This window comes from Magallana gigas, chromosome 4, assembly GCF_963853765.1.
Source record: "Magallana gigas chromosome 4, xbMagGiga1.1, whole genome shotgun sequence".
Taxonomy (NCBI): domain Eukaryota; kingdom Metazoa; phylum Mollusca; class Bivalvia; order Ostreida; family Ostreidae; genus Magallana; species Magallana gigas.
This window is the reverse complement of record NC_088856.1, coordinates 484,150-508,778: the sequence shown is the minus strand read 5'-3', so window position 1 is coordinate 508,778 and position 24,629 is coordinate 484,150. Positions and strand designations below refer to the sequence as shown.

Below are 24,629 nucleotides of genomic sequence, written 5' to 3'. Positions count from 1 at the left end.
TATTAAAGCTAACTATGAAACTATTAACGGATTTAAACGTTCAATTATCTGGTATTATATTTTTTGTGAAAGCTATACATGTTATAATTTGCGTCAGTTTTAAATAATGGAAAAATGCATGTGTTTTATAACCTTAAAAGTTACCTTTTTGTCACGTGATCAAATTAAATATTTAGAAGTAATTAGACACTTGCATTTTCCCCGTTATTCAAAAACTGACTCAAATAATAGCGTGTATAGCTTTAAAACTGATTCAAATAAAATATTTCACGGTTTTCCCGCCTTTTGACGCAACGGATATAGATCAACTCAAAACTCGTTGTGCTGAAGGAAACATCATCAAACCGAAAGTAGACAGGGAAGAAATACTTTGGACTGATCAAACTGGGTAAGTAATTTTTATAATTGTATCCCACTAGATAATAAATTGTTAGTGATTACAATAGATGATATTCAAGTTATTACTAAGCACCGGCATCTAACAATATTGTATCTATATTTTTGTTTGCTATGTTACAAAAAAGTACACCTCCTTCAAAATTTTTATCCACTCTACCTACTGGATTTTTTTTTTGATTTTGAGCCATATAAGCATGAATAAAATCATCCCGAGTCTTTAAGCTTACTAATTCATACCGTTTTCGCATTCTGTTTTGTATATTGCTAATTTTCAAGTGATTGAACTTATATCCCACTAAGGTCATTGATATAGAGAGAAATAGGTCATCTTGATAAATAGTTGACTTCAGTGGGAATGACGAATATACTGTATGCATTATTTTCAACAAAAAGAAAAGATATTCAAATCAAATAGAGCAAATGTGATTTTTTCATACAATATAACTAATGTCAAGAATTATACAATATTTGTACATGTGCAAATTGATCCCCCTATCAGCTGCATGGCTTCTTTTGAAAAAAAATCAAACTTTTTAAATTGGAATTTAAATAGATCAGAAGCATATTATTTGGCAGTTATAAGTAAATAGATTCAAGTTTTAAATTAAAATTATACGGAAGAAACTATGCAGCTAACATTTTTTGTACTTAAAATATACTAAAATGTAGACCAAATGGTATTTTTTTAAGTGTTTGATATGATATTTGTATATGAAGATTCCCAAGTTAAAAAAACACTTTGTTTGTTTTTTTTTCTTCAAAAACAACAATAGACGTACTTAATAATTTCTATCAAAGATTTAACATTCTTTAGTGTCGATTTTGTATCAAAAAAGCAAATAAAAATTTTCAATATTTAGTTATTCTTATACTAGAACAGTAAGGGAGACAACATTTAATATACATGCACCAATGCTTCTCATGTATATATGCATTTATGATGTAGGCTCTATTTTGAATTATTGATTTATAAGATTTTGTCATCATGACAATTTGCTGACACTCGCATACATTTTCAAGGCTTAAATAATTTATTATGTTTCTAAATAATTTATTATGTTTCTAAATCATTTTTGAAATCGGTTGAACAAATTATTATCTCTAGTTCGAAAAAGAAACAGTGTTTTGTTGTCATTTACCGATTGATTGGTCGTATCTCTGTTAAATAAGTTCTTATTTAGACGGATAAAGTTCAGTATAACCACCGGTAGCTTAATGCATCATTTGTACATCTAAATATTGGGTTAACTTAACATTCATTTTCCTCCCGTTAAATAAATTATCTGGTAAAAAGAATAAAAAGTTTGATTGTTGCTTTATTCAGGGGTCGAATAACAACAGGAAAATGGCTACTGATGCTCATAGCACTTGGGCCCAAGATGTCATCATCTGCGAGCTTTGTGAGACCCCTGCTAGACAATTCTGCAACAGTTGCCAGGTCAGCCTATGCTTAACTTGCATTGGAAAACACATGGACAGTATCCAGACTCTGAAACATGATGTTGTTCAGTTCAAAGACAGAAAAGTACAGCTGGTTTACGAAGAGTGTGGGAGTCACTCTGGCCAAAGATGCGAGGCCCATTGCTCTCGGTGTAATATTCCAATCTGCATGTTTTGTGTCATTAGTAATCATAATGGACACACTATCAAACCTATGAAAGATGTAGTCACTGAATTGAAGAGCGAAATTCAACACGAAACACGGGATATTGAATCCAATCTTCTTCCACTCTACAAGGAGATGAAGAAAAATACTGATAAGGATATTGGTAAATCAACACAAAAATTTAACAGTCTTGAATCAGACATAGAGAAACTAAGAAAATCATGGCAACAAGAGGTAGACGCCATCTTTAACAAATTCTGCTCTTTGAACAAGTCAATGCGAGAGAACCACTTGTTTGTCCTGACATCTCATCAGTCCCTTCTTGAAAACCAAATTCAAGAGATGACCAAAACAGTTCAGCAAAACAAGGAAATTCACCAATCGAACAAGGTTTCAGAGGTCACCAAACACCAATCCAAGCTGACTGAGTACAAAGAAATCCCTACAATCGTACAACAACCGATACCATCCCTGAAAAGCAACACTGACCTCGGAAAAGAATTAACAATAGAGTTAGGAGAATATACAGCTACTCTGAAACAGGCAGAGTTATCAAGTCAGAAAGATGCGAAATTTTCCTCTATGACAACAAGGGATCTGCTGGACAAAGCCAAAGTGATTTCTACTTTTCCTACAGGAGTTGAATCCTTGTGGAGGATTTCCTGTTTAGGAACAGATGAAGCGTGGTTGAGTGGAAAGGGCAAGACCATTACACGTGTCGACGTCGATGGATTTGTTCGAGAAAGCGTCACCAGCACTTGCCAAAAAACTCCAGTGGATATCGCTGTAACCAAGAATGATGAATTGATATACAGCGATTCCGACCATGGAACGGTTAACATAGTCAAAAATGGGGTATCGGAGACTCTGATCACTGCACCACGAGGATGGTCACCAAAAGGACTGTGTTCCACTGAATCGGGGGATATCCTGGTCAACATGAATAGTGGAGTCCAAAATAAGGTTGTCCGCTATAAGGATAGAAAAATTGCGCAGGAAATCTTTAAAGATGATAAAGGAGACCTGATATTTGGAAAAGATAAGTGGATGCTGTTTTTGGTAGAAAACAGAAATGAAGACATCTGTGTTTCAGATTACAATGCCGATAGCGTAGTCGCCGTTGATAAGGCGGGAAGAGTTCGCTTCCGGTATACTGGCTCACCAGCAGGGGGACCAGAGCCATTCAGTCCGAGGCAGATAGTGACCGACTCCCTTGGTCAGATCATTGTGGCAGATTACAACAATGTCTGCATCCACATACTTGAGCAGAATGGACAGTTCCTGAAAAGCTTAGACAAGTGTGGGTTTCACTCACTCTGTGGACTTAGTATCGACAACATGGAGAGGCTATGGGTGGGACTAATTGACAACGGAAACGTGAAAGTAATTCAATACATGAAATAAGTATCGCAGATTTAAAGGGAAATCAGAGGACAATAATATGAATTAAAAAGCAAGTTGTTTGTGTAAGGATTTGTTCAGATGGATGGAAAATCGTTTTTCACGTGACAGAGAAACATAAACTTGAATGCACGTTCTATGCAAAAAGAAAACACAATCCGATGCGTGAAATAAACGTCCCAAATTTAATTTGTAATTGATTGATAACATAAAATAAAAATAGAGATATTGATGGACAATATACTATAGATTTAGCTAGGATTTTAAAACATTTTTCAATTATTTGGATTGATACTAGTAATCGTAAACAGGAATACAATACCAAATTTAGAGTGAACAATATCAAGGGGACGCTAAAGTGTACTAACAGTGAAAACATCTGGATTAATAAACGGTATCTAGAACAATGTTATGTAACGTAAAGACAGATCACGTTCAAAGACCGAATTTATGGAGTTTGTTAAGGCTTCTGATATTTGATGCGACGAAATGTGACTTTTTGGTGCATGGCTTGTCCGATTTATTATCAAAACTTTATAAATATGAATAAATTTCCAGCCCCCCCCCCCAAATAAAAAAAACATTTCATTGTTTTCATAAATCACTACCTCTTTGGGTTAACGGTATTATATTCTTGTAACAACGTTTTTTTAAAGTTAAAAAAATAAAGTTCACTCGTCCTTGGGTTAACTTATATATATATATATATATATATATATATATATATATATATATATATATATATATATATATATATATATATATATATATAATTATTACAACGTCTTTCTTTCTGAAAGTTAAAGAAGAATCGTGAATTTTTGAACAACAAAAAAGGACAAATACGAAAGATGATGTGAAACACCCGATCCTTTATTTTTTGTGAAATAATTTTGAATCAAAACAACAATTTAAAAATTAAAGTATTTGTTTTTAGAATATGAAAATCATTGGTATGGTATGCCTCCATGTCAATTACACTTTATAACACGTCTTTCACATATTGTATATATACCTGTATTATTTTGCATTACTAACCCTTTTATTAATATCTTCCAAGTGTATGGTTGTGATTCTATATGTGCTGTGTATGTTACAATTGTATGCTTTGAATGGATAGTTTTATGAACTTGAAATATAACGTCTAGCTTGTCATTTTATAGAACCATCTTTAACAGGAGGGATCTTAACACAATTTGAAATCATATTTTTTGTTCATTTTCTTTACATTTAAAATGACTGACCAACGATAAAATAATAGACGCCATGTAAACAAAAATGATAATTGTTGTTATGTTTACAAAGCTTAAGCCTTGCAAGCTTTTTATTTACTTTATTCATGGCATAAAAATTTACTTATTCAATTTATTAATAAGTAAATTTATCATTAAAGGAAAGCAACATATGATTGAAAATTATACCAAAATAAAACATATTTAAACAAAAACATGACTCAAATTAAAGAAAAATTCTGAACTCTGTACTTCGTTTTAATTTGCCATTTGACATTCAAACATACGAGGCATTCCAAATACTCATGTATTCCATTCTAAACATAAAAAGGAACTGAAAACTTTGAGCTAATGTGGTTTCTTTTAAAAGTTAATGTTAGTTTCAAATAAAATGTTTTGTTTTTAAATATATTACGCTTAGGTTAGAGAAAAAGAAATTAAGGATTTCGTTTACGTATTGAAATATGATATGCATTGATAAGAAATAGTAAGTTCTCATTTTTCACATTCCCAACGAAACAGGGTTTTTTTATCAGCTTCTCTGAAAATAACACACAAAAAGAAAATAATTGAGGTCTTCTATCTGCTTTTCAATTTTGGAAATTATATATTGGAAGATATACTTTATATATCCGTCACAAAAGGTGGGTCGGTAAATCCACATTTAATTCATTTCTTTAATGTAATACTTTTTCCTTATGATCTCCAGCGTTGATTTTACATATTGATGGCACTTAACACTTCATGATACCTCACAGATTTTTAATTTCATTTCCAAAATCAATAAATCTAAGTTGTAAACTAAGCAAAAACCTTCATTGTTTGCAAATAATATTATGATATTTGTCTTTTTTTCATTACAGTGAGACTATATGAAAGCAAAAAAATTTAAGGAGGTTTCATGTGTTTTGTGTGTAAACAGCACTAGAGATCAAGTAGATGCTGATACAACAAATTAATATTGCGTTTTGCTTTCAGTATGTAGAACGGTCCCAAAAAATAGAAAAAATGTATATATCGGAGTGGTTTTTTTTTTCTTTTCTTTTTTTTTTTTGGTGGGGGTGTTTTGATGTGTTTTGTTTTTAAAAAGAAAACCTTTATTGTCGGTTTAAAAAAAAGCCCCATAATTTATTGGTTAACAATGTGCTTGTGTTGAAATCTCTAGACAGCTCGTAAGTTGTTCTCACTTTTCAAAATTAACTTCATTAGATGATAAGTATGTAATGAATGGGTTTTTCCTCTAGGTATTTGATAACTTCCTACTAAAATTGTCTTCCTTCAATTTCTATTTTAAGATAAAACGACACCTTCCTCCAAACAAAATAATCGACTTCTCAGAACACTAAGCCTTTTTAGTGATGGGTGTAGGAAGGAAATACCATATGCTAGCTATATTGTTAATAGGGTCATCTCGATTGTGTATATTCAAAATCAAAACGGATATATAATAGGGCAAACAATAACAGCCTCCTGATTTCCTGCAGACATGTGCATGGAGGTCGATTTTCCTCTTCAGTCTTCAATATTCATGAAAAGTCTTTACTGTCCTGGCAGAAATAAACGATTAAAATCTACATCTTTGTAACGAGATGGATTCACTATTGTAATTTACAGAAGAAAGGTAACTTTAATAAGTAGACACACTTTTGTTTCAAACGTTTTCACTCCCATTCATAATTGACGCAAATTATATAGCGTGTATAATTTAAGAGGATAACATTATTCTGGAAATCGGACAACCTTAAATACCTTCAGATACAACACAAGTATTATAACTGTAATAAATACATTACCAAGATTAGCCTAATATACGTCAAGCCAAACACGCTATGATTGTATTTTGTCATGCGATTAAATTGAGCATTATAATTAACCGCATAAAAGTAACTTTTATAAGCAATCAAACGCATGTATTTTTCCCGTTATTTAAACTGACGCAAATTATAGCATATACAGCTTTAGAACTCATTTTTCAGATTCCCGCCTTGTGACGCAATGAAGATAGTTCAACTCGAGACTCGTTGTGCTGAAGGAAACATCAACTAACTTTAAATAACAGGGAAGAAGTACTTTGGACTGATCAATCTGGGTAAGTAATTTTAATAAATCATATCTGTAGTCCAGTTGTTATTTAATTGTTAGTGATTACGATAGTTGATATTCAAGTTATCACGAAGAACTGTCATTAAACAATCTTTTATCTATTTATTTTGTTTGTTATGTTAAAAAAGGCACACCTCTTCAAAATTGTTATGCACTTTATCTATCAGTTATTTTCATAGATTAAGATTTTCAGCAACATCTGCATTATGAATGACAATGGTCTCAGTCTTCCAGAGGAGCTTTTCAAACCGTTTTTCATTCTGTATGTTTATTGTTAATTTTCAGAAAATAAAAACAAATTAAATGATGCCCTCAATAAACCACTATATTTTCTGTGTTTTCAATATAGCGTATTATAACCTTCTCAAGCTCTCATTTCTCTCATCTCTCTCTCTCTCTCTCTCTCTCTCTCTCTCTCTCTCTCTCTCTCTCTCTCTCTCTCTCTCAGATATGTTAGTGATTTTACTTGTTTTCCATTAAGTTATTGATAAATAGAGAAATTGACAATTTTGATATATAATTGACTTGGTGAAAGGAGAAAATGAAGAATATATTGTAGGCATTGTTTTTAACAACGGGAAATAAAATTCATATGAAAGAGAGCAAACATGTCCTTTATGATTTAATTATGGTCAAGAATTACTCAAATTTTCCACATATACAAATTAATCCCCAGATCAGCTGGCTACTACTTTTTTAAAGAAGTTTTTGAATTGATATCAAATATATCAAAAGTTCATGTATATGTTATTTGGCAGTGATGTGAATTCAAGTTGTAACTGAAAATGATACGGAAGAAGCTGAAGTACTTGATTTTATGCCAAATACGCTAAATAGAATACACAGACAATTGTATTACGTTTACAGCATAAGATTAAGTCAACACGGCAATTCGCTGTAATACATTCTTTTTAAATATTTGAGGCATCATTGAGCAAACTGATTTATCAAATTAGAAAAAAAAAACCAGATACTGTTTTGTTTTCGTTTTCCAATTAATTGATCGTATCTCTCTGTTAACTTAAATTTCAAGTTTTCATTTACATGGACAAAATCAGTATGCTCATCGGTAGCTTAATGAATCATTTGTACATCTAAAGTTAGGGTAAACGTAACATTCATTTTCCTCCCGTGAAATGAATCTTTTGTAAAAAGAATAAGACGTTTGATTGTTGCTTTATTCAGGGGTCGTATTACAAATGGAAAATGGCCACTGATCCTCACATCACTTCGGCTCAAGAGGTCATCATCTGCGACCTTTGTGAGACCCCTGCTAGACAATTCTGCAACAGTTGCCAGGTCAGCCTATGCTTAGCTTGCATTGGAAAACACATGGACAGTATCCAGACCCTGAAACATGATGTTGTTCAGTTCAAAGACAGAAAAGTCCAGCTGGTTTACGAAGAGTGTGGGAGTCACTCTGGCCAAAGATGCGAGGCCCATTGTTCTCGGTGTAATGTTCCAATCTGCATGATATGTGTCATAAGTACTCATAATGGACACACTATCAAACTCATGAAAGATGTAGTCTGTGAGTTGAAGAGCGAAATTCAGCACGAAACACGGGATATTGAATCCAATCTTCTTCCAGTCTACAAAAAGATGACGGAAAATACTGAAAAGGACATTGGTAAATTAACACAAGAATTTAACAGTCTTGAATCAGACATAGAGAATCTAAGAAAATCATGGCAACAAGAGGTAGACGCCATCTTTAACAAATTCTGTTCTATGATCAAGTCGATTAGAGAGAACCACTTGACTGTCCTGGCATCTCATCAGTCCCTTCTTGAAAACCAGATTCAAGAGATGACCAAAACAGTTCAGCAAAACAAGGAAATTCACCAATCGAACAAGGTTTCAGAGGTCACCAACCACCAATCCAAGCTGACTGAGTACAAAGAAATCCCTACAATCGTACAACAACCGATACCATCCCTAAACAGCAACACTGACCCCGGAAAGGAATTAACTATAGAGCTAGGAGAATACACAGCTACTCTAAAACAGGCAGAGTTATCCAGTCAGAGAGATGCCAAATTTTCCTCTATGTCAACAAAAGATCTGCTGGACAGAGCCAAAGTGATTGCAACCTCTTCTACCGGAGTTGAATCATTGTGGAGGATTTCCTGTATAGGAACTGATGAAGCGTGGTTGAGTGGAAAGGGCAAGACCATTACACGTGTCGACATTGACGGAATTGTTCGGGAAAGCGTCACCAGCACTTGCCAAAAAACTCCAGTGGATATCGCTGTAACCAAGAAGGATGAATTGATATACAGCGATTCCGACCATGGAACGGTTAACATAGTCAAAAATGGCGTATCGGAGACTCTGATCACTGCACCACGAGGATGGTCACCAAAAGGACTGTGTTCCACTGAATCGGGGGATATCCTGGTCAACATGAATAGTGGAGTCCAAAATAAGGTTGTCCGCTACCAGAATAGAAAAATTGCGCAGGAAATCTTTAAAGATGATAATGGAGACCTGATATTTGGAAAAGATAAGTGGATGCTGTTTTTGGTAGAAAACAGAAATGAAGACATCTGTGTTTCAGATTTCATTGCAAATAGCGTGGTTACCATTGATAAAGCAGGAAGAGTTCGCTTCCGGTATAAAGGCTCACCAGCAGGGGGACCAAAGCCATTCAGTCCGAGGCAGATAGTGACCGACTCCCTTGGTCAGATCATTGTGGCAGATTACAACAATGTCAGCATCCACATACTTGAGCAGAACGGACAGTTCCTGAAATGCTTAGACAAGTGTGGGTTTCACTCACTCTGTGGACTTAGTATTGACAACATGGAGAGGCTGTGGGTTGGACTAATTGAGAACGGAAACGTCAAAGTAATCCAGTACATGAAATGATAGTCCCAGATTTAAAGGGAGGTCGATTGGAAATAATTTGAAAATAAAAAGCAAGATTTTTTTTTAAAGGATTTGTTGATCAAATGGATGGAAAATCTTTTTTCACGAAACAGAAATGCACGTGCGATGCAAAAAGAAAACACAATCCAATACACGTCCTAAATTTAATTGGTAATTGATAGGCAACATAAATGTCGTTTTCAAAGTGGCAAAATTGTATACATTTGAATGCATGTGCAAAACTTAAAATGAATATTCCAATTTGAAAGTCATTTTAATGGAAAATAAGAAAAAAATTTAGCTAGAATTTTGAAACATTTATCAATTATTTGGATAGATACTAGTACTCGTAAACAGGAAAACACGTACATGGTTAATAGTTAACATATCCGAAAATATGAAGTGACAAAAGGTATCCATTGATTTTGATGAACTGTAATTCACATTTAAAAAGAAATAATCCAAAAGAAGAATCCAGCATTTAAATCTATGAGTGAAAGAGCCTTAGAGTAGCAAGTGGACGCTAACGTGTTCAACAATATCCAGAATGATGTTCATATCATGACATGACAGATCAGGTTCAAAGCAAAATTCATTAAATTTTTAGGCTTTTGATATTTCATGTGATAAAGCGTGACTTTTGTGGTGCATGGCTTGTCCGATTATCTGTAAAAACTGTTTATGTATGAATGAATTTAGAAATATATTTTGTTTATAAAGCACTATCTCTTTGGGTTACCTATTCTAATATTTTAACATGGTCTTTCTTTTTAAAAGTTTAATAAAAATCATGCATTATAATATGATATTTGTCGTTTTTATTTCATACAGTGAGACTATAAGAAAGCATAAATATAAAGTTTTATATGTAATGGACTGTGTGAAACACCTATATGTCAAATAGAGGCTGTTACAACAAATTGATATTACGTCTTGCATTCTAGTATCTTGAACGATCCCCCACCCCTTCCACCCCCTCCTCCCAAAAACGATCGGAATTTTTTTTCTGTTTTTTTTAATTGCTTGGCTTTTTTTTTGCAGGGGGTGGGGTGTTTTTGTTTTTAAGCAGAATACTTTTTTCGGTTTAAAGGAAAACTAAATTTATTGGTTAACAATGTAAAGAAATTACCATGTTTTTCACAAAATAAATCCTGGCAAACAAATTCAACTCATTCAATTTACCATATTTTAACAAAATAGACTCTGTGCTTGTATGCCTGCTTGTATGCTCTAGAAAGTTCATAAGTTGTCCACAGTTTTAAAAATTTATTACTTTAGATAAGTATTTCATGAATTTTTTTTTTATCTGATTAATAAATTACTATCCAATCGAGTATTCTTCCTTAATATTCTACATACCCTAATGTGTATGTAACAATTGTAGGCTTCGAATGAATAGTCTTATGAACTTGAAATATTACGTCTAGCTTGTCATTTTATAGAACCATCTTTAACAGATTTTGTGTTACATATTGAATGATTCACAATTATATTATCTGCACTGATTATTTGTGTGTGTTTTGTCTTTTTGAATTAAATAAGTTCAATGTATCAACAACCAATTTAGTAGGTGATATTTATTAGGTGAATTTATTAGGTGATATCTTTCATTACCTTAATCTAAAACCAAACCAATGAGAATTCCAATAAAATGTAACTTAATCAAAGGATGGTATCAAATATTTTGCTTTGTTTGATGAATGTTGTACATTGTGCATGTTAAAACACTTTCTTACCTCGCACAATATTTTCCTAACTGTTAACATCAATCGGGAACAAGTTAGTATGAATGAATTGTTAAAGTATACATATTATTATTTTAACCGGAATCATAGATTTGAAAATAAGCAATAATTATTAAAATAAGTTTGAATTTCTTATGGAGGGACCTTAACACAATTTGAAATCATATTTCTTTTTAATTTTCTTTCCATTTAAAATGACTGACCAATGATAAAATAATAGACGCCATGTAAACAAAGATTGTATCTTGTTGCTATTTTAACAAAGCTCGGGCCTCGCTTTTTATTTACTTTATGCATGGTATAAAAATTTACTGTTTCAATTTATTTATAAGTAATATTATCATTAAAAGAAAGCAACATATGATTGAAAATTATACCAAAATAAAACATATGTTAACAAGAATATGACTCAAATTTTCTGAACTCTGTATTTCGTTTTAATATGCCATTTGACATTCAAACATATGAAGCACTCCAAATACCCATGTATTCCATTCTAGACATAAAAAGGAACTGCAAAATTTATGCTCACTGTGTCTAGGTCTCTTTAAAAAGTTCATGTTTGTTTCACATAAAAAGCTTTGTTTTCAAAAAAAAATTATGCATATGTTAGAGAAATGGAAATAAAGGATTTCGGTTTTTTTGTTGAAATATGATATGCGTTGATAAGAAATAGTATGTTTTCGTCTTTCACATTTCCCACAAAAACAGGGGTTTTTTTTATCAGCTTCTCTGAAAATAACAACGCACAAAGTGAGAATTTATAATTGAGGTCTTCTATCTGCTTTTCAATTTTGGAAATTATATTTTAGAAGATATATTTTATATATCCGTCTCAAAAAGGTGGGTCTGTAAATCCATATTTAATTCATTCTTTAATGTAATACTTTTTCCTTTTGATCTCCAGCGTTGATTTTATATATTGATGGCACTAAACACTTCATGATATCTCAGAGTTTTTGAATTTCATTATCAAAATCAATTAATCTAAATTGTAAACTAAGCAACAACCTTCATTGTTTGCAAATAATATTATATTTGTCTTTTTTGTCATTACAGTGAGACTATATGAAAGCAAAAAATATAAGGAGGTTTTTTGTGTTTTGTGTGCAAACAGCAATAGAGATCAAATAGATGCTGATACAACAAATTGATATTGCGTTTTGTTTTTAGTCTGTAGAACGGTCCAAAAAAAAAGAAACAACAAATGTATCGGAGTGTTTTTTTGGTTTTATTTTGTTTTATGTTTTGTTCTGGGTTTTTTTTTTATTTGTTTCTTTTTTTGGTGGGGGTGTTTTGATTTGTTTTGTTTTTAAAAAGAAAACCTTTATTGTCGGTTTGAAAAAAAGCCCCATAATTTATTGGTTAACAATGTCCTTGTGTTGAAATCTCTAGACAGCTCGTAAGTTGTTCTCACTTTTCAAAATTAACTTCATTAGATGATAAGTATGTAATGAATGGGTTTTTCCTCTAGGTATTTGATAACTTCCTACTAAAATTGTCTTCCTTCAATTTCTATTTTAAGATAAAACGACACCTTCCTCCAAACAAAATAATCGACTTCTCAGAACACTAAGCTTTTTTAGTGATGGGTGTAGGAAGGAAATACCATATGCTAGCTATATTGTTAATAGGGTCATCTCGATAGTGTATATTCAAAATCAAAACGGATATATAATAGGGCAAACAATAACAGCCTCCTGATTTCCTGCAGACATGTGCATGGAGGTCGATTTTCCTCTTCAGTCTTCAATATTCATGAAAAGTCTTTACTCTCCTGGCAGAAATAAACGATTAAAATCTACATCTTTGTAACGAGATGGATTCACTATTGTAATTTACAGAAGAAAGGTAACTTTAATAAGTAGACACACCTTTGTTTCAAACTTTTTCACTGCCATTCATAATTGACGCAAATTATATAGCGTGTATAATTTAAGAGGATAACATTATTCTGGAATTCGGACAACCTTAAATACCTTCAGATACAACACAAGTATTAAAACTGTAATAAATACATTACCAAGATTAGCCTAATATACTTCAAGCCAAACACGCTATGATTGTTTAATATTTGATATTTTGTCATGTGATTAAATTGAGCATAATAATTAACCGCATAAAGGTAACTTTTATAAGCAATCAAACGCATGTATTTTTCCCGTTATTTAAACTGACGCAAATTATAGCATATACAGCTTTAGAATTCATTTTTGAGATTCCCGCCTTATGATGCAATGAAGATAGTTCAACTCGAGACTCGTTGTGCTGAAGGAAACATCAACTAACCTTAAATAACAGGGAAGAAGTACTTTGGACTGATCAAACTGGGTAAGTAATTTAATAAATCATATCTATAGTCCAGTTGTTATTTAATTGTTAGTGATTACGATAGTTGATATTCAAGTTATCACGAAGAACTGTCATTAAACAATCTTTTATCTATTTATTTTGTTTGTTTTGTTAAAAAAGGCACACCCCTTCAAAATTGTTATGCACTTTATCTATCAGTTATTTTCATAGATTAAGATTTTCAGCAACATCTGCATTATGAATGACAATGGTCTCAGTCTTCCAGAGGAGCTTTTCAAACCGTTTTTCATTCTGTATGTTTATTGTTAATTTTCAGAAAATAAAAACAAATTAAATGATGTCCTCAATAAACCACTATATTTTCTGTGTTTTCAATATAGCGTATTATAACCTTCTCAAGCTCTCATTTCTTTCTCTCTCTCTCTCTCTCTCTCTCTCTCTCTCTCTCTCTCTCTCTCTCTCTCTCTCAGATATGTTAGTGATTTTACTTGTTTTCCATTAAGTTATTGATAAATAGAGAAATTGACAATTTTGATATATAATTGACTTGGTGAAAGGAGAAAATGAAGAATATATTGTAGGCATTGTTTTTAACAACGGGAAATAAAATTCAAATGAAAGAGAGCAAACATGTCCTTTATGATTTAATTATGGTCAAGAATTACTCAAATTTTCCACATATACAAATTAATCCCCAGATCAGCTGGCTACTACTTTTTTAAAGAAGTTTTTGAATTGATATCAAATATATCAAAAGTTCATGTATATGTTATTTGGCAGTGATGTGAATTCAAGTTGTAACTGAAAATGATACGGAAGAAGCTGAAGTACTTGATTTTATGCCTAATACGCTAAATAGAATACACATACAATTGTAATACGCTTACAGCATAAGATTAAGTCAACACGGCAATTCGCTGTAATACATTCTTTTTAAATATTTGAGGCATCATTGAGCAAACTGATTTATCAAATTAGAAAAAAACCAGATACTGTTTTGTTTTCGTTTTCCAAATAATTGATCGTATCTCTCTGTTAACTTAAATTTCAAGTTTTCATTTACATGGACAAAATCAGTATGCTCATCGGTAGCTTAATGAATCATTTGTACATCTAAAGTTTGGGTAAACGTAACATTCATTTTCCTCCCGTGAAATGAATCTTTTGTAAAAAGAATAAGACGCTTGATTGTTGCTTTATTCAGGGGTCATATTACAAATGGAAAATGGCCACTGATCCTCACATCACTTCGGCTCAAGAGGTCATCATCTGCGACCTTTGTGAGACCCCTGCTAGACAATTCTGCAACAGTTGCCAGGTCAGCCTATGCTTAGCTTGCATTGGAAAACACATGGACAGTATCCAGACCCTGAAACATGATGTTGTTCAGTTCAAAGACAGAAAAGTCCAGCTGGTTTACGAAGAGTGTGGGAGTCACTCTGGCCAAAGATGCGAGGCCCATTGCTCTCGGTGTAATGTTCCAATCTGCATGATATGTGTCATAAGTACTCATAATGGACACACTATCAAACTCATGAAAGATGTAGTCAGTGAGTTGAAGAGCGAAATTCAGCACGAAACACGGGATATTGAATCCAATCTTCTTCCAGTCTACAAAAAGATGACGGAAAATACTGAAAAGGACATTGGTAAATTAACACAAGAATTTAACAGTCTTGAATCAGACATAGAGAAACTAAGAAAATCATGGCAACAAGAGGTAGACGCCATCTTTAACAATTTCTGTTCTATGATCAAGTCGATTAGAGAGAACCACTTGACTGTCCTGGCATCTCATCAGTCCCTTCTTGAAAACCAGATTCAAGAGATGACCAAAACAGTTCAGCAAAACAAGGAAATTCACCAATCGAACAAGGTTTCAGAGGTCACCAACCACCAATCCAAGCTGACTGAGTACAAAGAAATCCCTACAATCGTACAACAACCGATACCATCCCTAAACAGCAACACTGACCCCGGAAAGGAATTAACTATAGAGCTAGGAGAATACACAGCTACTCTTAAACAGGCAGAGTTATCCAGTCAGAGAGATGCCAAATTTTCCTCTATGTCAACAAAAGATCTGCTAGACAGAGCCAAAGTGATTGCAACCTCTTCTACCGGAGTTGAATCATTGTGGAGGATTTCCTGTATAGGAACTGATGAAGCGTGGTTGAGTGGAAAGGGCACGACCATTACACGTGTCGACATTGACGGAATTGTTCGGGAAAGCGTCACCAGCACTTGCCAAAAAACTCCAGTGGATATCGCTGTAACCAAGAAGGATGAATTGATATACAGCGATTCCGACCATGGAACGGTTAACATAGTCAAAAATGGCGTATCGGAGACTCTGATCACTGCACCACGAGGATGGTCACCAAAAGGACTGTGTTCCACTGAATCGGGGGATATCCTGGTCAACATGAATAGTGGAGTCCAAAATAAGGTTGTCCGCTACAAGAATAGAAAAATTGCGCAGGAAATCTTTAAAGATGATAATGGAGACCTGATATTTGGAAAAGATAAGTGGATGCTGTTTTTGGTAGAAAACAGAAATGAAGACATCTGTGTTTCAGATTTCATTGCAAATTGCGTGGTTATCATTGATAAAGCAGGAAGAGTTCGCTTCCGGTATAAAGGCTCACCAGAAGGGAGACCAAAGCCATTCAGTCCGTTGCAGATAGTAACCGACTCCCTTGGTCAGATTATTGTGGCAGATTACAACAATGTCTGCATCCACATACTTGAGCAGAACGGACAGTTCCTGAAATGCTTAGACAAGTGTGGGTTTCACTCACTCTGTGGACTTAGTATTGACAACATGGAGAGGCTGTGGGTTGGACTAATTGAGAACGGAAACGTCAAAGTAATCCAGTACATGAAATGATAATCCCAGATTTAAAGGGAGGTCGATTGGAAATAATTTGAAAATAGAAAGCAAGATTTTTTTTAAAAGGATTTGTTGATCAAATGGATGGAAAATCATTTTTCACGAAACAGAAATGCACGTGCGATGCAAAAAGAAAACACAATCCAATACACGTCCTAAATTTAATTGGTAATTGATAGGCAACATAAATGTCGTTTTCAAAGTGGCAAAATTGTATACATTTGAATGCATGTGCAAAACTTAAAATGAATATTCCAATTTGAAAGTCATTTTAATGGAAAATAAGAAAAAAATTTAGCTAGAATTTTGAAACATTTATCAATTATTTGGATAGATACTAGTACTCGTAAACAGGAAAACACGTACATGGTTAATAGTTAACATATCCGAAAACATGAAGTGACAAAACTTTTCCATTGATTTTGATGAACTGTAATTCACATTTAAAGAGAAATAATCCAAAAGAAGAATCCAGCATTTAAATCTATGATTGAAAGAGCCTTAGAGTAGCAAGTGGACGCTAACGTGTACAACATTATCCAGAACGATTTTCATATCATGACATGACAGATCAGGTTCAAAGCAAAATTCATTAAATTTTTAGGCTTTTGATATTTCATGTGATAAAGCGTGACTTTTGTGGTGCATGGCTTGTCCGATTTCCTGTAAAAACTGTTTATGTATGAATGAGTTTAGAAATATATTTTTTTTATGAATCACTACCTCTTTGGGTTACCTATTCTAATATTTTAACATGGTCTTTCTTTTTAAAAGTTAAATAAAAATCATGCATTATGATATTATTATGATATTTGTCGTTTTTATTTCATACAGTGAGACTATAAGGAAGCATAAATATAAAGTTTTATATGTAATGGACTGTGTGAAACACCTATATGTCAAATAGACGCTGTTACAACAAATTGATATTACGTCTTGCATTCTAGTATATTGAACGATCCCCCACCCCTACCACCCCCTCCTCCCAAAAACGATCGGAATTTTTTTTTTTTTTTTTTTTTGGCTTTTTTTTGGAGGGGGTGGGGTGTTTTTGTTTTTAAGCAGAAAACTTTTTTCAGTTTAAAGGAAAACTTAATTTATTGGTTAACAATTTAAAGAAATTACCATGTTTTTAACAAAATAAATCCTGGCAAACAAATTCAACTCATTCAATTAACCATATTTTAACAAAATAGACTGTGTGCTTGTATGCCTGCTTGTATGCTCTAGAAAGTTCATAAGTTGTCCACGGTTTTAAAAATTTATTACTTTAGATAAGTATTTCCTGAAATTTTTTTTCTCTGATAAATAAATTACTATCTAATCGAGTATTCTTCCTTAATATTCTATTTTAAAATAAAATGACACCTTCCTCCAAACAAAATACTCGACTTTTCAGAACATCAAGCCGGTTCAGTGATGGGAGGAAGGAGATACCATGTCTTAGCTAAATTGTTAATAGGGTCATCCCGATAATAGTTATTCAAAATCAAGAAGGATTTGTAATCAGGCAAAAAATAAGAGTCACCTGATTTCCAGCAGACATGCGCGCAATGAGGTTGTTTTTCCTCTTCCGTCATCAATATTCATAAAAAGTCATTTCTGTCCTGGCATGAAAATAAAACTTATGTTGCTGAAGGAAACATCATCAAACCTTAAATAACGGGGAATAAATACTTTAAACTGATTAAACTTTGTAAGTAATTTTTAAAAATCATATCTGTAGTCCAATTGATATTTATTTGTTAATGATTACGATAGTTGATATTCAAGTTATCACGAGGAAATGTCATCTAACAATCTTTTATCTATTTATTTTGTTATGTTTAAAAAAAGCACACCCTTTCAAAATTGTTATCCACTTTATCTATCAGTTATTTTCTTAGATTTAGATTTTGAGCCACATCAGCATTATTAATGATATTATCCCCAGTTTTTCAGGGGAGCTATTCAAACCGTTTGCGCATTCTGTTCTGTATATTGTTAATTTTGTTCAGAATATTAAAATTAAATTTAATATTGTCCTCAATAAACCAATATATTTACCATGTTTTCCATATAACCTATTGAAACCTTCTCACTCTCCCATTCTCTGTCTGTCTGTCTGTCTGTCTGTCTCTCTTTCTTTCTCTCTTTATCTCTCTCTCTCTCTCTCTCTCTCTCTCTCTCTCTCTCTCTCTCTCTCTCTCTCTCTCTCTCTCTCTCTCTCTCAGATATATGTGATTGCACTTGTATCCCATTATAGTCATTGATATAGGAAGATTTGGACAATTTTGATAAATAATTGACTTCTTGAAAGGAGAGAATGACGGATATACTTTATGCATTGTTTTCAAAGAGGAGAAAGAAAATACAAATGAAGCAGAGCAAACATGTGGTTTTTTCCCTTATGATAAAATTGAAGTCAAGAATTACTCAAATTTTGCATATTTTCAAATTAATCCCCTTATAAGCTGGTTACTACTTTTTAAAAGAAAAAAATTCAAGTTCTTGAAATAAGGAAGGAGTCTTCTCGTTATCAAAAATACTTCTTATAATAAGAAATTCATGAAATTTTGACACAGTCAAACAGATCATATTACCAAATGATTCTATCAGTTTAATCAAATTTGACCTTTTTGTTTCGAATAAAGGTCAGGTCAAGGTCACTACCTTTTTCCGAAATGTAAAGGATGATAAAAATAAGTGAAGCTCTTTGTAGTTCTATAGACTTTTGTTTAAGATTTGAAGATTCTATTCTTCAATGAAATGATAGAATATCAGAATGTCTATCAGCTTACACTACTAAATTGGAATAAATATTTATACTAAAATTGATATCACTTAGCCCGCATTTCCTCTAATTTTCTTAAATTTTGAAGATTATTTTTTTATGCTTCCAATAATAAAATATTTCTGATTTTTATGTATTATGAAGACTTTGTATACAGATATAAATTGACAGAAAAGCTAATATATTGACCATTTAATAAGAGAGAAAAACTGATTTTAGTAATTTTTTTCACAAAAATCAATGTATAGAATGGGCGTTTTAAAAAGCTTATAAAAATGTAATTTGATAGGCAATTCATATTTTAAAAACATATTCTGAAACCTAAGTATCATTTCATTAGTTAACATTAGTAAAATAAATCCAACATTAATGTTACTGTTTTTAAAACGCTAAAACGGACGCATTAATCTGCAGCAATTCTGAATTGCAAAACATGTGATATTTTCCTACGCCAATACTACGCCAAAAATATAGCCCTTGTTAGATTCTAAACATCGATTACTTTTTCTATGCCAAATTGTATGATAGTAAAAAAAAAGAAAAGTATACTATTTTAATTTCCTTTCATCTTGATTTAATGAACAACTAATCAAATTTACGTTTGACAAGTCGAAAACCAGAAAAGACTCCTTCCTTAAAGAGGTTTGTTCCTGTGTTTTTGGGTAGCCATTTTGGTCACCTCTATTCTAAAAAAATATGTATCATATATTTATTCTACTCATAAATTCTAGTCTTATAATGCCAATAAAACTATCTTAAATGAAATAGTAAAGATAAAATTACTAATTCACAGAGTTTGATATGGGACTAAATTTTGTGGCGGAAGGTTTTTAAGAAGAAAATGAACATTTTTCATAACTCAGTTGTTTTAGAGCACCGTCACTTTAGCTTCCTTATTTTCAGTTCAAACAAAAATTTCCAGATAGTTTGTGCATAAGGATATCTTTATTTTGTTAGGAAAAACATAATTTCACAATTTTTTAATATTTCTATCGACATATATTGGCAAATTTAACTTATAATTCATAAAAGTTAAAGAAAAATGAATTCCAGCTTATTCCATGCCATGTCTCAAATTTTACATAATAGACCAATACTTTTTGTTTTATTTTCTGAAATTTTAAGCATTTCCTGACACGTTAATCGTAATTTGAGAAAAAGTTTGAGACTTTTAAATAATTTCATTACATGTTAAATTGGTAATGGATAAAAATAGCGTTTTATCAGTGCATAAAGGTCAAAATATCAATTAGATGAAGAAATTGTAACATTATTCTTGATGATAATTTCAATCTTATTTATTTTAATAGTATAAATTTGTATTTGATGCCATGGTTCATTCCGATTATAAAATATAGAGGGAAAAGCAATCTACACTTTCAGTGCAGAAAGGTCATTTTAAATACACCGTAGCGCCAAATGAAGCATATAGAACCCAGAATTTTGTTTTGAATTTTGATTAAGCCATGTTTGTAGATTTTAAAAAAATACTTTAGAAAAAAACTTTAAGACTTTTGATTGCAGGATCCAACGTCCTTAAAATCAAATAGATCAAAAATATATGTTATTTGGCAGTAATGTGGATCTAAGATGCAACTAAAAATGATACGGAAGAAGCTATGCAGCGGACGGGATATATTAATTTTGTACTTATACACTGCTTCAAATGTAGACCAAATGGTAATTTTAGATGTCAGGATTATTTTAAAGGACACTATTTCATTTGTAAAATTAATTCTTTAATATTCAAAAAACAATAGACATACAATCTTATTTCTTCCAAAGATTTATCATTATTTTGTGTCGATTTTTTTTTTGAGTAAGCAAAAAAAATTTGTAATATTTTGTTTGTCTTAAACGACAACACGAAGGGAAACAATATTTAATATACAACCACCTTGGACTTCTAATATATACATGTATATATGCCGATAATATACATGTGTATTTGAGGCTGCGTTTTGTATTATTGAATTAGATTTTGTCATCACGACAATTCGCTGTAATACATTTTTTTAAAATAATTAAGGCATCTTTGAACAAATTGATTTATCAAATTAGAAAAAAACAAATAGTGTTTCGTTTTTATTTTCCAATTGATTGATCGTATCTCCCTGTTAACTTAAATTTCAAGTTTTCCTTTACATGGATAATAAAAGTACTGAAGTACTGACGGGAGTTGATTTTATCGATTATTATTCATTTTAAATCAACGACATGTTACTTTGCTTGGCAAGTAGTTTATAACTTGTCTTTGAATTATGCACATTTTTATAATATGAATTCTCGGAATTTTCCGACAAGAATTTTTAGAAAAACCCCGTATCGTGTTGTGTAATGATTAAAGATAGAATTGATTCCATCAAACTAGGTATAAGTAATCGAAATATACAAAAAGTTTTATGGATCCAAGCAATAATGACTTCTAGTCTCGTTCAACCAGATGCTCGGCTGTCTCCGTTTATCTCCAGCAAGCAAGAGAATATGTACACCAGGTCACGTGAGAGCTTGATGACGCAAGCTCTAAATATAGAATGATTCTCTGCTTGTCGGAGATTTACGGAGACAGCCGATGGTTGAACGAGACTTTATTGAACTCTGGCGTATGAATACATACGACTGCAAAAAATATCTAAATTGTTCGTACTATTTAACATGTGACTATTTTCAAGGTATTCATAAGTTTTTTTAAAAACTAAATCTTGTCAGCGGTGATGATTTGTGCTTAGGTCCAAACACTGTTTCACTTCGGTTTGCCAGAGTAACTGCATAGGAGAGTCGATTAAAATCAACTCCCAAAATAAATATACTCACCGGTAGCTTAATGCATAATTTATACATCTAAAGTTTGGGTAAATCTTTTCATTTTCCTCCCGAGAAATGAATCTTTTGTTAAAAGAATTACTCGTTCGATTGTTGCTTTATTCAGGGGTCGTATTACAAGTGGAAAATGGCCAATGATGCTCACATCACTTGGGCTCAAGAAGTCATCATTTGCGACCTTTGTGAGACCCCCGCTAGACAATTCTGCAACAGTTGCCAAGTCAGTCTATGCTTGGGTTGCATTAGTAAACACATGGACAGTATCCAGACCCTGAAACACGAGGTTGTTCAGTTCAAGGACAGAAAAGTACAGCTGGTTTACCAGGAGTGTGGGAGTCACTCTGGCCAAAGATGCGAGGCCCAGTGCTCTCGGTGTAATGTTCCAATCTGCATGTTTTGTGTCATTAGTACTCATAATGGACACACTATCAAACCTATGAAAGATGTAGTCACTAAATTGAAGAGCGAAATTCAGCACGAAACACGGGATATTGAATCCAATCTTCTTCCAGTCTACAAGGAGATGAAGGAAAATACTGAAATGGACATTGGTAAATTAACACAAGAATTTAACAGTCTTGAATCAGACACAGAGAAACTAAGAAAATCATGGCAACAAGAGGTAGACGCCATCTTTAACAAATTCTGCTCTTTGAACAAGTCGATTAGAGAGAACCACTTGACTGTCCTGACATCTCATCAGTCCCTTCTTGAAAACAAGATTCAAGAGATGACCAAAACAGTTCAGCAAAACAAGGAAATTCACCAATCGAACAAGGTTTCAGAGGTCACCAAACACCAATCCAAGCTGACTGAGTACAAAGAAATCCCTACAATCGTACAACAACCGATACCATCCCTGAAAAGCAACACTGACCCTGGAAAGGAATTAACTATAGAGCTAGGAGAATACACAGCTACTCTAAAACAGGCAGAGTTATCAAGTCAGAAAGATGCGGAATTTTCCTCCGTGTGAAATAATTTTTAAACTAAACAATAATTTAATTTTTTTAGAGTATGAAAATCATTGATATTGTATGCCTGTCTTGTAAATGACATTGTATAGCATTTTTTCACATATTGTATATACATGTATTTTATATGCATAACTAACTCTCTTATTCATATCTCACAAGTGTGAGTGATTAAATACGTGCTCTATATGTAACAAATGTATGTCTTGAATGAAAAGTTATCTTAACTTGAAATATTACCTTTGATCTTTTACAAAACTATCTTTTATATGCTTTTTTTTGTTGATGAAAATATGAAACGAGTCAGAATTACCCCCCCCCCCCCCGTACTTATTACCCTTGCCTTTCTTTGTTTTTATTTATGGTAAAATTAGAAAAGTACAATGAATAATGTCCCAAATCAAAAACTATTATATTACGTGATATGCATCACAAACGTGTCATTATATTAATCTGTAACCAAACCAATGAAAATTGAGCTCAAATGTTACTAGATCAAAGGATAGTATCTAAGTTGTATAACAATCATATGTCAAATATTCTATTGTGCATTGTCCATGTTAAAACCACTTTCCTAGATCGCACAACATTGTTCCTAACTGTTTTTAGTAATCGATAAAAAGCTGGTAGGAATAAATCGTTAAAGGTTATAGGTTTTAATTTATTATTTTAACAGTGATCATAGATTTAAAAATAAACAATAATTATTAAGATGTATTTCAAATCCTCTTAATAGGACTAAAACAAGATTTAAAATCAAAATTTCTCTTTTTTCTTTTCATTTGCAATGTTAAGTGGGATTTTAAATAACTGTCCAACGTTTGAATAAGAGAGGTCAAGTAACAAGTGAGATTTATATATATATATATATATATATATATATATATATATATATATATATATATATATATATATATATAAGTTATAACTTATATAAACAAAGCTAAAGCCTTCACTGCTTTTTTTGTGTTACAAATAATATACTGTAAAGAAATTACCATAATTATAACAAAATAAATCGTGGCAAACAAATTCAAGTCATTCAATTTACCATATTTTTAACAACATAAATCGTGTGCTTGTATGCCTTAAAGCTATAAAAAGTTCATAAGTTATCCACATTTTACAAATTTATTACTTCAGATAAGTATGTCATGAACGGAATTTTCTCTTATTAATATAAGCTAACATCCTACTAAAGTTTTCTTCCGTAATTTTTTATTTTAAGATAAAATGACACTTTCGATCAAACAAATTACTCGAATCCTCATAATACTATTTTAGTAAAAAATTTTGGAAGGAAATACCATGTGTTAGCTACATTATTAATAGGGTCATTCCGATAGTGGTTTTATATATATATATATATATATATATATATATATATATATATATATATATATATATATATATATATATATATATATATATATATATATATATTGTATGTGATATACTGAACAGTTTTGTTTATCATTTTATTGTTATTACAAAGT

At 32.1% G+C, this 24,629-nt stretch overlaps 4 protein-coding genes across 8 annotated transcripts; all 4 read left to right on the top strand.

Annotated features, from left to right (window-relative positions):
- The first annotated feature begins 290 nt into the window (after positions 1–290).
- On the top strand, positions 291–9,662 carry LOC105341898 (uncharacterized). Of its 4 annotated transcripts, none has more exons than XM_066080784.1 (3): positions 363–388; positions 6,615–6,727; positions 7,927–9,662. In XM_066080784.1, the coding sequence occupies exon 3, from the start codon at positions 7,948–7,950 to the stop codon at positions 9,610–9,612; it is 1,665 nt and encodes a 554-aa protein (XP_065936856.1). In that variant the 5' UTR covers positions 363–388; positions 6,615–6,727; positions 7,927–7,947; the 3' UTR covers positions 9,613–9,662. The 4 variants fall into 4 exon arrangements, with proteins under 4 accessions (XP_065936857.1, XP_065936856.1, XP_034306925.2 ...); XM_034451034.2 differs by lacking the exon at positions 363–388 and adding an exon at positions 5,723–6,259 and having other exon boundaries at positions 6,640–6,727; XM_011448655.4 differs by lacking the exon at positions 363–388 and adding an exon at positions 5,723–6,259.
- On the top strand, positions 1,730–3,989 carry LOC117682750 (uncharacterized). Its single transcript, XM_066080786.1, has one exon. The coding sequence runs from the start codon at positions 1,745–1,747 to the stop codon at positions 3,407–3,409; it is 1,665 nt and encodes a 554-aa protein (XP_065936858.1). The 5' UTR covers positions 1,730–1,744; the 3' UTR covers positions 3,410–3,989.
- Positions 9,663–12,667: 3,005 nt separating the features above from the next.
- On the top strand, positions 12,668–16,610 carry LOC117682754 (tripartite motif-containing protein 3). Of its 2 annotated transcripts, none has more exons than XM_034451070.2 (3): positions 12,668–13,208; positions 13,601–13,688; positions 14,875–16,610. In XM_034451070.2, exon 3 carries the CDS (start codon positions 14,896–14,898, stop codon positions 16,558–16,560), a length of 1,665 nt encoding a protein of 554 aa, XP_034306961.2. In that variant the 5' UTR covers positions 12,668–13,208; positions 13,601–13,688; positions 14,875–14,895; the 3' UTR covers positions 16,561–16,610. The 2 variants fall into 2 exon arrangements, with proteins under 2 accessions (XP_034306961.2, XP_034306960.2); XM_034451069.2 differs by having other exon boundaries at positions 13,576–13,688.
- A 1,440-nt stretch (positions 16,611–18,050) lies between these two features.
- LOC117682752 (E3 ubiquitin-protein ligase TRIM36-like) lies at positions 18,051–23,966 on the top strand. Its single transcript, XM_034451036.2, has 2 exons — positions 18,051–18,259; positions 22,266–23,966. Exon 2 carries the CDS (start codon positions 22,287–22,289, stop codon positions 23,133–23,135), a length of 849 nt encoding a protein of 282 aa, XP_034306927.2. The 5' UTR covers positions 18,051–18,259; positions 22,266–22,286; the 3' UTR covers positions 23,136–23,966.
- Positions 23,967–24,629: the final 663 nt, after the last annotated feature.